We start from the raw sequence: 13,190 nt of genomic DNA on the forward strand, positions 1-13,190 counted from the left end.
ATCCCTCTCAGCATACAGTATATACCATAAATATATATATATTTAACTTAATAATATATGTGTTGTTCTCCTCTTTGTTCTGATAAACTATTTATCTTTATAAATATATACGATCTGAGTGCAGTAGTTTATGATACAGCCTGTAAAACATCAACATGTTCAAGAACACACATACAGAGTAACTACACAGTTTGTGATTAAGGGTCACATCAGTCATTTCTGGGTGTTCAAATATAAGAATAACCTAAATCTGTACTCATTAAACTATGAAGAACAATATCTATATCTATATGTCTGCAGTTAAATGTCTCTTTATGACTGAGCTGCATGTGAAGGAACACAGAAGGCTGTTTGTGAGAAGACAGACAACAAAAAGAAATAAATGAAAACAACAAAACACTAAACTAGCTGCAACTCTCACTGCCAGCTTGCTCTGCACCATCAAAATCACAAAAAACCTGTTTATTTTCCCTTTAATGTAGATTCAGAGTATGAAAAGAAAGCTACAACATTGTGTTTTTGTCTTTTGTCACACTGTGACTTTCTGAAAATCACACTGTCAACATTGTTTGTGCTGCTCATTCAACTGAAATTTGAATTCTCTTCACTTTCTGTGTCCAATATTCACTCTCTTTTAGCTGTTTTTGCTCTCTACCAATTCCCGAGGGAAATATCTGTCTCTTTAGCTGCTAAATGCTCCACTATGTTCACCAGCTGCTGAGCAGGTAGTGTACAGTGGCTTTTTTTTATACAGCTTTTTCCCTGAAAACGACGCTATGAGAGCGCTTAGAGTGAACCAGAACAGTAAAGTTGCAGCCAGACAGATTAACAATGAGCTGAAACTCACTATAAAGCTCCATAAAGCGAAGAGGAGCTGCAGCGTCACTGATAATTCTCAACACATTACACACTGACAACTTCTGTGTAACGTCATAGCTATAAATCCTATGAACACTGATACAAGACTTTCCTTTTTTCCCAGTTTCAGCACATCCACATAACGTTGATTATGTAACATTATTGATCTAAAGCCGCTCTAATCATCTTTAAAAACAAATTATTATATCTCTAATAGCTAGACTTATTTTTTATAATGTACTGTAGTGTAATGTAAAAAGTCTGCAGCTCTGCAGAGCTTTTTAGTCTCTATCAGCTGCTAGGTTTAGTTTTGCAGCAGGTTGAGTTTTGGTTTAGCAACTAAAGAGGATTATTTTTCTCAAAACAGCTAAAACTTGAGTGAGTATTGGACTTAAAGTTGTCAACTGGACACAAACACAACGGTGAAACAGGCAACAGTTTACAGCTTGTAGTGCTGCCAACCGAAACTTCAATCACTGTTGTTAATTCAAATAATAGTCTGTTCCTTTACAACATTCAACACTGGGGAGGACCCAATGTGCTGTTAAGTTTGTGTTCTACCTGGAAAGTGGAAGCTAATTATTTTAGCTTGCTAATGTTAGCCTAATTTCCACTAGATGTAACTTGGTTGTTGTTCTGGTTCAACACCTGCTGGAGAAGAAGGGCACTATCACTGCAGATCAATAAATAAAACTTGCAATTCTCCTTTTTTGGGATTTCTTAGCAAAAATACATTTTAATTTCAGTTCAACTTAAATTATTGTTATTATTCTGTTATTATTCTTGTTCAGTGTCACAGGAAAAGTAGTCATTTAAAAAGGCAATGTTTGTGGTGTTAATCTTCATCTGTTAGATTCTTCTGAATATGTCACTATGAAATCCTGGAGACACATTGAGCAGCCGAGTGTCTTTAGAAAAGAGATGAGAAGCATCCAATCATGACGACAGCTAGCAAGCTAACATGTTGACTGACAGCAGGTGTCCTATAAATACGCTCCGACACATGCAGAGGATGTGGTGAAGACGTAGAAAAAACACGGCAGTGATGAAAGAGATGATCACTGAAACAGTCGGCTCATATTTTACAGCAGAACTCAAACACAGAAAAAGTGAACAGACTTCTGTTCTTGGCTTTGTGTTAACAACTGCAGTAAAAGTATTTCATCTCATTTTTGTGTGTGCGGGTGAAGTTATTCACACTTTTTACCAATTTTTAAAAACATTTCCACCATCATCAAATATTATTTTCCAAATTGTTAAAAGTTCTTTCAGCCTCTTCCTACAGTGTCAATTTTGTTTGGTTTCTCTTGGTAATTGTGTTCAGAACAGAATCTGTTAAACCGATTAAACAATTCTGGTTTCAGTTCTTCCTCGTTTGCTGTAAAGGTCACTATGACAAAAGAAAACTTTGTAAACTCGGCCTGTACGTTTCTCTAAAGTAACTCAGTAAAACAATCATCATTGAGGGGGATGCTAACAGGCTAGCAGCTAGCAGACTGTCAGCTAGAGAAATCCTCTGAGCCTTTAGACATTTTTGGATAAAAAATAGTTATCTGTTGAGTAGATTTATTAGTTTAAAATATAATGATAGCACGCTTTTCTTTCACCGTTTTCTAACTCGAGTTTGTGCCTCAGTTCCTGCGGGTCTTCTTGTTCTTGATGGCGCTGAGCTAGCTGGCTAACAGTCTATTGGGCTGAAAACTGAGTGGGGCAAGAGACTAACTATTGGCAAAGTGGCTGGAGGCTAGCAGATAGCAGGTAAACAGGCCAGCGAGCTGCAGAGCCCACAGGCTAACAGGCTAGCTGGCTGGCTGGCTATCTAGTGGGTAGCAGGCTGAAAGGCCAACAGGCTAACAACCTAATGGGCTAACAACATAGTAGGCTAACAGGCTAGCCCTGTCGCGGCTGCCATCAGGACATGATGCCAAACACAGGGTTGTGTCGACAGATGCTGGGGCCGATCTCATCGTAGTCCTTCTTAGAGTGACACACCTGTAAAAACTCCGGCTGGAAACACAACCACACATCAACAACAAACAAACAAACAAACACAAACAATGTTATTAAAGCAAATGGTATAGTTTGTGTATGTGGGGTGTACGTGTGCACTTTTAAGTCTAACTATGAGGGGACTGATTAGAGTCACTTCTTCAAAGGGCTGCTTGAGGGTTAAGACTTTATTTTAGGCTCAAGGTTAGAATCAGGTGAAGGCATATCACTGAGGGTCCTCACAAGTATAGAAGTACAAATGTGTTTGTGTGTGTGTGTGTGTGTGTGTGTGTGTGTGTGTGTGTGTGTGTGTGTGTGTGTGTGTAAGTGTGTGGTTACCGTGGACGCCAGCATGGAGCCTCCAAACCAGACGGCGTATCGCTGCATGTGATGTGTAACAACCTGAACCTCCATCGGCTTTGGCTGCAGTAAAATACAAATACAGAAATCCATCAACTGTCTGTCTGTCTGTCTGACTGTCTGTCTCTCTGTCTGCCTGTCTGTCTGTCTGTCTGACCTTTATCCGTCCTCCACTGAGCTCTTCACTCAGTTTCAGTCGAGCGTCCACGACTCTCTTCAGGTCTCTCTGCAGCCGCCGTCCAAAGTCTCTGAACATGGTGGATCCCCCAGAGAGCACGATGTTCTGACACACACACACAAAGATGCACACAGTTTACACTTAAAAAACATCTAACATACAGTTCTCACACTTTAGTTCATAGTGAAACATCCAATAACAAGCTGTCTGTTTGTCCTGAAACATTCTGATCGTAGTTGTTCTGATATTTGTGGTTGTTGAGTAGAGACGCACCAATCAATCGGCCACCAATCAAAGTTGGATAGTGACCGGCTGACCGGTATCATATATGATTATTTGACAGTCAAATTTACACACATGTACCACACAATAGTTCACGTCGCACACACGGTGGCAGTACAGCCCATACGTCCATGATACAGCCACATACACAACATGTCGTCAATGTGGAAGTTCAACGTGAGTGAAGAAGACTGAAGAGGGTCCTTCAACCTGGTGCACCTTTTATTTTGTTTTTTGTTTTGTTATTTAAAAAGTTAATGTTTTATATAAACATATGATTGAATTTCAAGTTTCCATTAAAGAAAAGTTTGTGCATGCTGTCAATTATAGTTCTGAGAAAGAAAGAAAATATAAAATATAATATAATATTATTCAGTTCTTATAAAGAAAGAAAATTGTAATTGGCCAAGAAAATTGCATCTCTCTAGTTTTCCATCTCTTTGTAGTTCTCTTCTCTCTGTGGTTGTTTTGTGGCATTTAGCAGGTGAACCAGAAATTTCAGGCCCTTGTATTCTATCCATGCCTCTAGCGCTACCTTCAGGACAAGCTTTGGATATTTTTTCTCTGGTGAGACTCAGAGAGGATGTTGTTAGTTCACATTGTGGCTGTAATGAACTCTGCAGCCTGTAGGGGTCGCTAGCAGAGCTTAAGGTGAATCATACAGTCGTATCGGGGTGAGTTACCTTGTAGAGCGGCCTCCTGACGTCGATTGGACAGCTCTGGATGACCTCATCAACAACATCAGAGATGGGCTGCATGAAGTCTGGGTTAGCAAACTGAAAAACACACATTAATACAACATGTACACACATTAACCTCCACTTTTATCACTTATCTGATGTCCTTCCACCAAAACTTTCCCTCCAAAATAATCTTGACCTTTGAATTAGTTTTTAACTTCAGGACAAGTTTCTTTTTTGCTTTTATGAGTTTTATTTTTTACTGAAGCTATTTGACTTTAATTAAACCTTTACTTTGTTTTTAACATCAAGTTAATTTCACATTTATTTTTTAAATACTCAGCGTTATAACGAGGTGAAGCTGCATCATAACAGCTGACTCACCTCAGGGTGGAAGAAGATCTCGGGGCCAAGGAAGCGCTCGTAGCCGACGTCGATGTGAAAGGCGTTCTTACTGACGGCGTTGACTCCACGGTACTGTTTGATCCATTTCCCTGGGTCAGAGTCGTACTTTGTGAACTCCTTCACGATGTCTGGACAGATGTAGCAGTACCGCTCCTACACACACACACACAAATACAACAAATATAAATATAAATAAAATTAAATAAATAGTCAAGTTGTAAAGGAGGAGGAGTAGAAGGAGGGAAAATGAGTAGGAACAAAGGACAAAGAGTAAGAGAAGAAGAGTGGGAGGAGGAGATGATGGAGGAAGGTGGTACCTTGACAGCCTTGGCAGTCTCCAGCGACTGCTCTGGAGGAATCCCCACCTCTCGGTCTCTGAGCAGCTGCTGGATGAAGAAGGTGATGTCCCGCCCTGCAATGGGGATGTGCTTTATACAGCTGCCAATCACGTAGCCCTCAGCCTGTGACAGACAGGCACACCGACCAATCAGTGAGCCGCAAGTCTCCAAACAAAGACAGGTATGTTAAATGAAATGTGTGTGTGTCTGTGTCTCACCACAGGGATGGCGTGTGTGACTCCGTCTCCACTGTCGATCACGATGCCGGTCAGAGTTCTCTGTCCGACCTGCCGAGACGTCCAGGACGCCGCCAACGCCAACACCGCCTGACGGAGACAGAGAAACGTTTTACTTCATAACACCACACAGTACACCTGTATATGAAGAGTCTGTCTGTGCGTCTCACCTGCACTGCAATGTAGAGTCCAGGTATGTTGAAGGTCTCAAACATGATCTCAGCCAGGTACTCTCTGTTCTCCGGAGTGTTGAGAGGAGGCTCCGTCTGCAAACATCCACACGCGGCTGTCAGCTGGCAGGTTTTACATTAACAGCAGGTGACGACAGCAACATCAAAATACCATATTAACAGTTCACTCAGGGATTCCTAAAGAACCTCTACAACCTCCCGAAATGGGACTGAGACCTCTGAATGGACTTCTACACTCTCATCAAGAACATCCGGAACCTCTTAAAGGAACCATATCCAGGAGGGGTCTGTTATGGGATTTTCCATCTTTATGGGTTACAAATTGGGTTACAGTGGGTCAAGCCTGGGCCTTGAGATCACACTGTAAATCTTGTGCAGGAAAGAGACATTGTCTCCGCTCCTTGAGACTCCAGAACCCTCTGTGATGTTTTAGGGAAAGCAGGAGCCTCTCTGATAGAGGGTATATCAGCATTGCCATGGTTACCAAGGTCAGAGAGGACGCTCCTAGACAACACAGATGGGTGGATGCGTAGTCAGAATGTGTTGACAATGACCTGAAGCTCCATGCAACGTGACCTAAACTGTCACGGGTAAAATGTAGTTCCTTGTTTAGAAACTAGTGAACCAATCAGACAAATTTTTCATATTGTAGGCTGATAAAGATTAGGGCTCAGACCTTCAGGGGACAGAACGGAAAGAGACAGCATCGGAGCAGAACACTCTGGTGTTTACTGTTTTCGGTTCTCCACTTGGCCAAGTGCTTCAATAAACATTTTCAGCTCTAAGACATCAAAGGCTCATGTGTGCTTTTCTCCACTAAGGTGCTGACCATCGCTCAAAATATCCACAACAATATCCAGGAGGGGTGCAACCTGTGAATGAACATCTACACTCTCCTCGAGGACCCTTAGAACATCATTAAGGATCTCTGGAACCTCTTCCAGTACTCCTACAAACTAAAATATTAGGTGTGTCTTGACATCAAACATAGTTCAGTGCTTCCGGCTCTGTTAGCAGTGAACTGAAACTAACCTAACTCTGGTTTAAACTGACCACAAACACACTTTAAAACATGTAGGATGACATTTGTCCACATACATGGAAAATATTAACATACTTATAGACTTATATACATGTTCAAGCACATCTAGAAGTGAACACGGAGTCCTACCATGAGGAAGCTGTGGTCTTCAGGCTCAGCTCGAAGGTATTTGAAGATGACCTGCTCCATGAACTTCTCCATCAGATCCCAGTCCTCTACCATCCCATGACGGATGGGCCACTAACACACACACACACAGACAGCAGGAGGAAGGAAGGAAGGAAACAGAGAGGAGGTTGTGTTGGAGGAACTGTAAATCAGTTTAAAAGCTGATAGTTCATCATCCTACCTTGGTTGCATAGTTGGGTTTGTCTACAGCTTCGTCTCCGATGTAGAAGTCCAGGTCGTCGACTCCTCGTACGAGCCTCCTCTGAGCCTGTTCTCCCACGCTGGCCGACTCCTTGATGGCGATGCCTGGTCGGGATCAGATTCAGAACAGGTACATACACACAAACTAAACTAACTCTAAAACATTAATATAAATATATATGACTAGATGTTTTCACTCTTTTCAGCACATTTTCATATCCTGAGATATTACTCATGTCTGCATGGACAGGAGTGTTAGGTCAAAGGTCACAGTGGTCCAGAGGTGCAGGTGTGTGATGCTTACAGGAGGGCATGATGAACTGTGGCTCTGTGTTTCCAGCATAGCCGATCTTTGTGTACCTGCAGTCAGAAAGATAAACACTCTGTCAGGAAACGATGAGGAAGAAGTTAATGTTTTAGTCTTTGGAACCACAAACTGGATCTGAGGAAGACTCAAGATGGGTTTTCAATTCAATTTCAGTACAGATAAAAGCTTACTCTAATACTTTATACTGTCTTTCTTCCAATAACTGTGAAATTAAAATAAGAGTTTTCTACCAAAACCCTTTTTTTATTGAACACAAGAAGCCAAAGTCGTCAAACATTAAATGCTGTTAAAACACAAACAGTCGCACAACAACAAAGCTGGAGAAACAACCCAATCAAAGAAACAACAACATTATTAATCTCAGGTATCTGATGTCAGCTTCCAACATTTCCAGCTAGAAGTGAAATGATAAGTATGAAACAATGTCTATTAACATTTATATGAATTCTATATTGGATATAATACATATATTTTAATGACTGTTAACCAATAGCAGCTCCCCTCTTACTACTGCTTATATGAAACAGGTGTTTTTTGTTATTTGCACAAGACTTTCTATCATATGACCTTTTATATACATGTTTTTGTGTCTTGACACATGTGATATTTAAATGGCTGTGATGCTAAGTCATGTACATATAAGCCTTATTTCCTTCCTGTGTGTATTAACCTTGTATCTAGTGTTGTCTCTCCAAAGTCTGCTCTGTTCACAACTCAATTATGTTCCTAACACAAAATAATATTGCAATGGTGGATTTATACTCTAAATTCACTCATAAGTCATTAGCAATAAAAAAAAAGAAGTTTTCTTTCTATTCCCATAAACGGAGAATCTGTACACGAGAAACCACCTGAATAGTAAAAATGACAATAAATAGTCTTAAGAGACAAGAAACATGAGTTTTATCTATCTATATATTTAACACATTAAATATATATTTTGTATTATTTTAACAAACATTCAGATCTAATGGATGGATTTAAGAAAAAAAATCCTGAGTAAAAGCAATAAATCTTTCATATGATAATCTGACTTGTATAAGTAATAAAACATCTCATGTTTACTTTAAACACAGTTTAAGATTAATAATAATAAAATGTGTTGCCTCACAGTCGGCCATGCTTGCTGAAAAAGGGTGTGGCTCTACTGCGGTCCACTTCAGATGATGTGGAACACTGTGATTGGCTTGTAGACATCCAATCAAATAAGTTTGTGCATATAAGTATATGTTGAGACAGATGACAATCATAGATTAGACTTTGGATCAGCCTCTATGCAGAGATCAGGTTGGCTGAGTCTGTCTTGTCTTTTAAAATGCTTCTTAAAGCACATTTTTACAGACTCATGTCCTCTTAAACTTTTTGTTTTATTGTCATTTTTAACTGTGTTTCTATTCTCTGTAAAGAACTTTGTAAACCCTGCTTGCAGAGAGGTGCTCTATAAATAAAGTTTATTATTAGGGACCAAGCCCAAAAGCCACCGAGCCCTAAGGGCGAGGACCCTATTGTTTTTCGTGTGTTTGTTTATTTCTTCCTGTCTTTATTTATTATTATGCCACTTAAACCCTAAATTTGACCCCTTAAACATGCTCAAAAACTCACCAAATTTGGCACGTACATCACGTCTGGTGAAAAATTTGATAAAATGTAAAAATCAACCCCTAAAGTGCCTAAATGTGCTCACTAGCGCCACCTACCTAACTAAAATGGCCGCCACAGCCCGTAGGAATGTTGTAGAGAGATCAAATCAAAACTCAATTATTCGTCTCATCAAGACCTACAAATCATATACTGACACCCCTGACCTAAATCCAACAGGAAGTCTGCAATCTCACTTTCAAAATAAGACTTTGCCTCAATTTTGGACTCTGAACAAACACTATCTCCTCCGAGGGCGTTAATGGTATCAGCTTCAAACTTTAATACATGACTTATGACACTATGCTGAAAAAAGTCGTTGAAAACTTTGTAATAACTCGAACGGTTTGGATTTTATAAGCCCTGAAAGTTGCAGTGCCACATCACCCTTACAATGTAAAGCAATGGGGAGGCAATCTATGGGCACGGACTTTGTGTCAAACAGAGGCTTCTGATGTCTCAACTGTAAGTCTGACCACTTTCAAACCTGTATCAATGGATTCGCAACAAAATTTCCTACAAAAATATGATTTTCAATGTAAGATTTGGCCAAAGTCATGGGATTTATGAAGATATTTCACAAAAAGCGTACTCTAAAATCCTCCTCTCCAACTGCTCCTGGTGATGTCACTCCCTCAGTGCTGTGAAACATTCCGCAATACACACTCATAAAATCACAGGAGGAGCAAAAAAAAAAAAAGACTTTAAAACTCACACTCTAATATCTCAAAAACAGTAAAAGATAGAAAACACATGTAAATTCAAGATTTGTAGGTCAAAGTCTCGTGATTCATTTAAAGTTCAAATGAAGTTTGTATCTAAAACTATGTGGAAACAGTAAATGTTCAAATAGGTGTGGGTTCGTTCACGCTCTCCATTCAAATATATGAGTATTTTTCTGTGTCTAGCTGCATTTACTTACTGTCTCTACACACCTGACAGTACACATTTCAATCAAACTTTCAAAATAAAAGCACACCACACTTGTAAGAAATATCCCTCATTTTTAAAAAGCAAAATGATCTGATCCTGACGGGCCAGAGTGAGAGGTCCCGACCAACGCTGCTTGCAGCTTTAATTTTGATATTATTATCATTACTCTGTTTCATCACAGTGAAGAATAAAAAACATAACTAAGTGAAAGTATTCTTTTAAAGTATTGTTTTCATATCAGCAGCTGTGAGCACATCATCAGTTTAATTTGCATGTGATTGTTCATGACCTGCATGTTTAAAAATCATTTCACCTCCATCTCCCTCTAAATCTTTACTGTTAATTGTAACTTTGTGATTTTCTTCTGCACACTGAGAGCATTTAAAGTCACTGACTGTCTGTTTTTTCCTGCCTGACAGTCAACGCAGCGTGCAGCTCCTGTTCCACTTCCTCCAGCTGTCCCACATTCAGACGCTCCGACCAGAATAGAGCACAGACTGACCACAGATCTGCTGCTGCTGACATCCTCCATCTGTCTGATACTGTCCATCAAACACAGGAAACTCTGATGTCGACCAGATCTCACATATACAGAGAAACAACCGTTAGCAAGAACAGAAACGACTGCTTCAACTGAACATATGAACGCAGCAGCTGCAGTCTGTGTCTCTAATATAATCAGTTTTTATATTGAACATGTTTCTGTGCCTGAATTACACAGAAGTATTCAGATCCTTTACTGCTGTACACAAATCTGTTTTCAGTTTTTGGACTTTTTCTCTAATCTTTGATTTTTGCTGAAATATTGGATCATTTGAACATTTATTGAAATGAAAGCATGTGAGAAGTTTAGAGGGAAAAATCACTATTTGGTGGAGCTGTTAACAACTCATAGACATGTGAAATGTGACCCCGACTACACACTGCTTTTTGTAAGACGTCAAAAGACAAAAAGGTTGGAAACCACTGGTTTCATCTTTAACAATGTGTTGTATTTTAAAAGCTTGTTATATTATCCATTGTGTCAAATCTTCATCTGAAAAGTAACTAAAGCTGTCAAATAAATGTAGTGGAGTAGAAAGTACAATATTTCCCTCTGAAATGTAGTGGAGTGGAAATATAAAGTAGCATTACATGGAAATACTCAAGTAAAGTACAAGTACCTCTAAACTGTACTTAAGTACTTGAGTTTACTTAGTAATAAATGTTTACCCCCAACCTTTACCCTAAACTCAACCTAAACTGTAAACACAGAAGGACCGGACAGAAATGTTCTCACTCTAAAGGTCTAAAAATCACAAAGATGTACACATATACACACTGTTTAAAGTGTCCTGACTGAGGAACAACACATTTATATACTATTAATTTTCATTGTTATTACCATACTGGCCTGATAATGACACCCCCCTGCGCCCAGTTACTTTCCACCGATGCTATTACATATAAAACCTTTTTATTTAATCAGGTTTGTCCTGTTGAGACAGACGTCTCACTTTAAAGGGAGACTTTCATAAATGTACTACAGATATAATAATAATAATAATTAACATAAAGTAGTAATTATCTTGAGATTTAAATCAGCTGCAGTGAAGTTACCTACCAACAGAAAACAGCTGAAGTCTGAAAATCTGAACGATTTTTGTCAGTAATGATTATTGTTTAGTAAACACTGCTGAGATGATTATAAAAACTGATTTTATTCGTAGAGTTTGGAACATCAGATGAAGTTCTTTAATTTAATGTTGTTCTTGTCTGACAAACGTTTCACTGCTGCAACAGTATGTGAGTGTCCTAGTTTAGTGTGCACATGGACTCATATATTCATTCATATTCGTATATCTATTGATAGACTATTTATTGATAGACTGCACATATGTTCACTCATCCACTCATTCAGGGAAGCAGTGCAGATATTCAGCAGCTCAAGTGTTTTATTTTATTTTTATGTTTGGTTCCTACCTGAACCTTTCGCTGCTGTGACACCTGGATTTCTCTCCGGAGATCAATAAATGTTTATATCATCTCATCTTAAAGTCCATGTGGGCTGATTTATTTCATCATCAATTCACCTACTGATTGTTCTTTTTTTCAGTTAATTGATTCATCTTTGATCAATAAAATGTTATTAAGTAGTGAAATGTGCATCACAGTGGCCTCAAGGTGACGTCTTCAGATCAAAACCCGAAAAATATTCAATTTACGATATAAAACAAGAGGCCGAAAAGACTTTGAAGAAACTGTTATTGATTAAAAAATGACTGAAACGATGAATCGATTAATTCATCGTTTCAGTCATTCAGTCATTAATTAATCAGAACAGATTCTTATCTAATTAATCAGAACAGATTCTGATTAATTGTCTGTCAATCGATTAATCGTCTCTGCTCGACCTGCAGATTTATTTTGGGTGAACTGTTCCTTTAATAGCAACCAAAACACGCAGGCCTGCACGCGACATACATGATGTTCACACACACACTCACACACACACACACACGCGCGCGCGTTGTTTATTACACATGACGTCACACTCTTTACAGTGTGTGCATCCATCCGTGCATGCATGCGTGTGTGTGTGTGTGTGTGTGTGTGTGTGTGTGTGTGTGTGTGTGCGTGTGTGTGCGCGCTCACCCGGTCCCGCAGTCTATCACGCACGGAGGGAGCTGCAGGGACATGTTGTTGCGGTCCGGCCCGCACAGCGGTCGGTGGTCGGTTGTTGTGACCGGATCGGTCCAGACCGGAGGGCGCGAGGCGGAGTTTGGTGCGTGAGATGCGGGGAGAGACCGTCCTCTCGCGCTCAGAGCAGTTCCGGGTCGGAGGGAAAAAATAGAAACACATCTGACACGGACCCGGTAACCGGAGGAGTGTGTGCGTGTGTGTGTGCGTGTGTGTGTGTGTGTGTGTGTGTGCTGCGTTCACGTGATGTCAGCTGCACCGTAAATACTTCAACCAGTGAAAAAAACCCCAGCTCAACTCCGCCCCCAGTGGTGCTACATGTAATAATGATAATAATAATAATAATAATAATAATAATAATGTTTTTAACCGAGATTATCTCAGCTTACTTTTTCAGGCACAGACAACAGCATTATTATGTTTATTTATTTATTTATATAAAAGTTAGTTGATTTAGTTACTGTTTATAATTTGGCCTTTAATTTTATTTGTTTCTTGTAGCCACCTCATTGTTTTTGTACTTTACTAACAGTCTAAGGCCCCAAACAGCTGTAGATTTATTAAGATGTTTAAATATGAAACATATTGAATTATGTTAATATTCTTATTAATTATACACTGAAATAACTGACAAAAGGCCCTGTGTACTTCTACTTCAGAGGAAAACACTGTAAACTATATTTT

General features: G+C 39.4%; 2 protein-coding genes across 3 annotated transcripts in view; one reads left to right on the plus strand and one right to left on the minus strand.

Moving 5' to 3' along the window:
• LOC122972223 (NACHT, LRR and PYD domains-containing protein 12-like) overlaps nucleotides 1-13,190 on the plus strand; it is a 120,841-nt gene that overhangs the window by 22,706 nt on the left and 84,945 nt on the right. The window lies entirely within an intron of this gene.
• On the minus strand, nucleotides 987-12,666 carry actr3b (actin related protein 3B). 2 transcript variants are annotated; one of them, XM_044339230.1, is made up of 13 exons: nucleotides 12,462-12,665; nucleotides 10,223-10,369; nucleotides 7,233-7,288; nucleotides 6,909-7,033; nucleotides 6,689-6,799; nucleotides 5,497-5,592; nucleotides 5,309-5,416; nucleotides 5,070-5,213; nucleotides 4,732-4,905; nucleotides 4,351-4,443; nucleotides 3,365-3,490; nucleotides 3,187-3,270; nucleotides 987-2,865 (listed from the first exon to the last, which is right to left on the minus strand). In XM_044339230.1, the coding sequence occupies exons 1-13, from the start codon at nucleotides 12,503-12,505 to the stop codon at nucleotides 2,770-2,772; spliced, it is 1,404 nt and encodes a 467-aa protein (XP_044195165.1). In that variant the 5' UTR covers nucleotides 12,506-12,665; the 3' UTR covers nucleotides 987-2,769. The 2 variants fall into 2 exon arrangements, with proteins under 2 accessions (XP_044195165.1, XP_044195166.1); XM_044339231.1 differs by lacking the exon at nucleotides 10,223-10,369 and having other exon boundaries at nucleotides 12,462-12,666.

This window comes from Thunnus albacares, chromosome 21 (genome assembly GCF_914725855.1).
Source record: "Thunnus albacares chromosome 21, fThuAlb1.1, whole genome shotgun sequence".
NCBI classification, from domain to species: domain Eukaryota; kingdom Metazoa; phylum Chordata; class Actinopteri; order Scombriformes; family Scombridae; genus Thunnus; species Thunnus albacares.

What these genes read in the sequence shown, in the direction of transcription:
- actr3b (XM_044339230.1), bottom strand. Translation starts at nt 12,505, where the DNA reads ATGTCCCTGCAGCTCCCTCCGTGCGTGATAGACTGCGGGACCGG. An exon ending in AAGACCACAGCTTCCTCATG is followed by an intron (nt 5,593 to 6,688) that starts GTAGGACTCCGT and finishes GGATGTTTGCAG; the next exon opens with ACGGAGCCTCCTCTCAACAC. An exon ending in AGATCTTCTTCCACCCTGAG is followed by an intron (nt 4,444 to 4,731) that starts GTGAGTCAGCTG and finishes TGTGTTTTTCAG; the next exon opens with TTTGCTAACCCAGACTTCAT.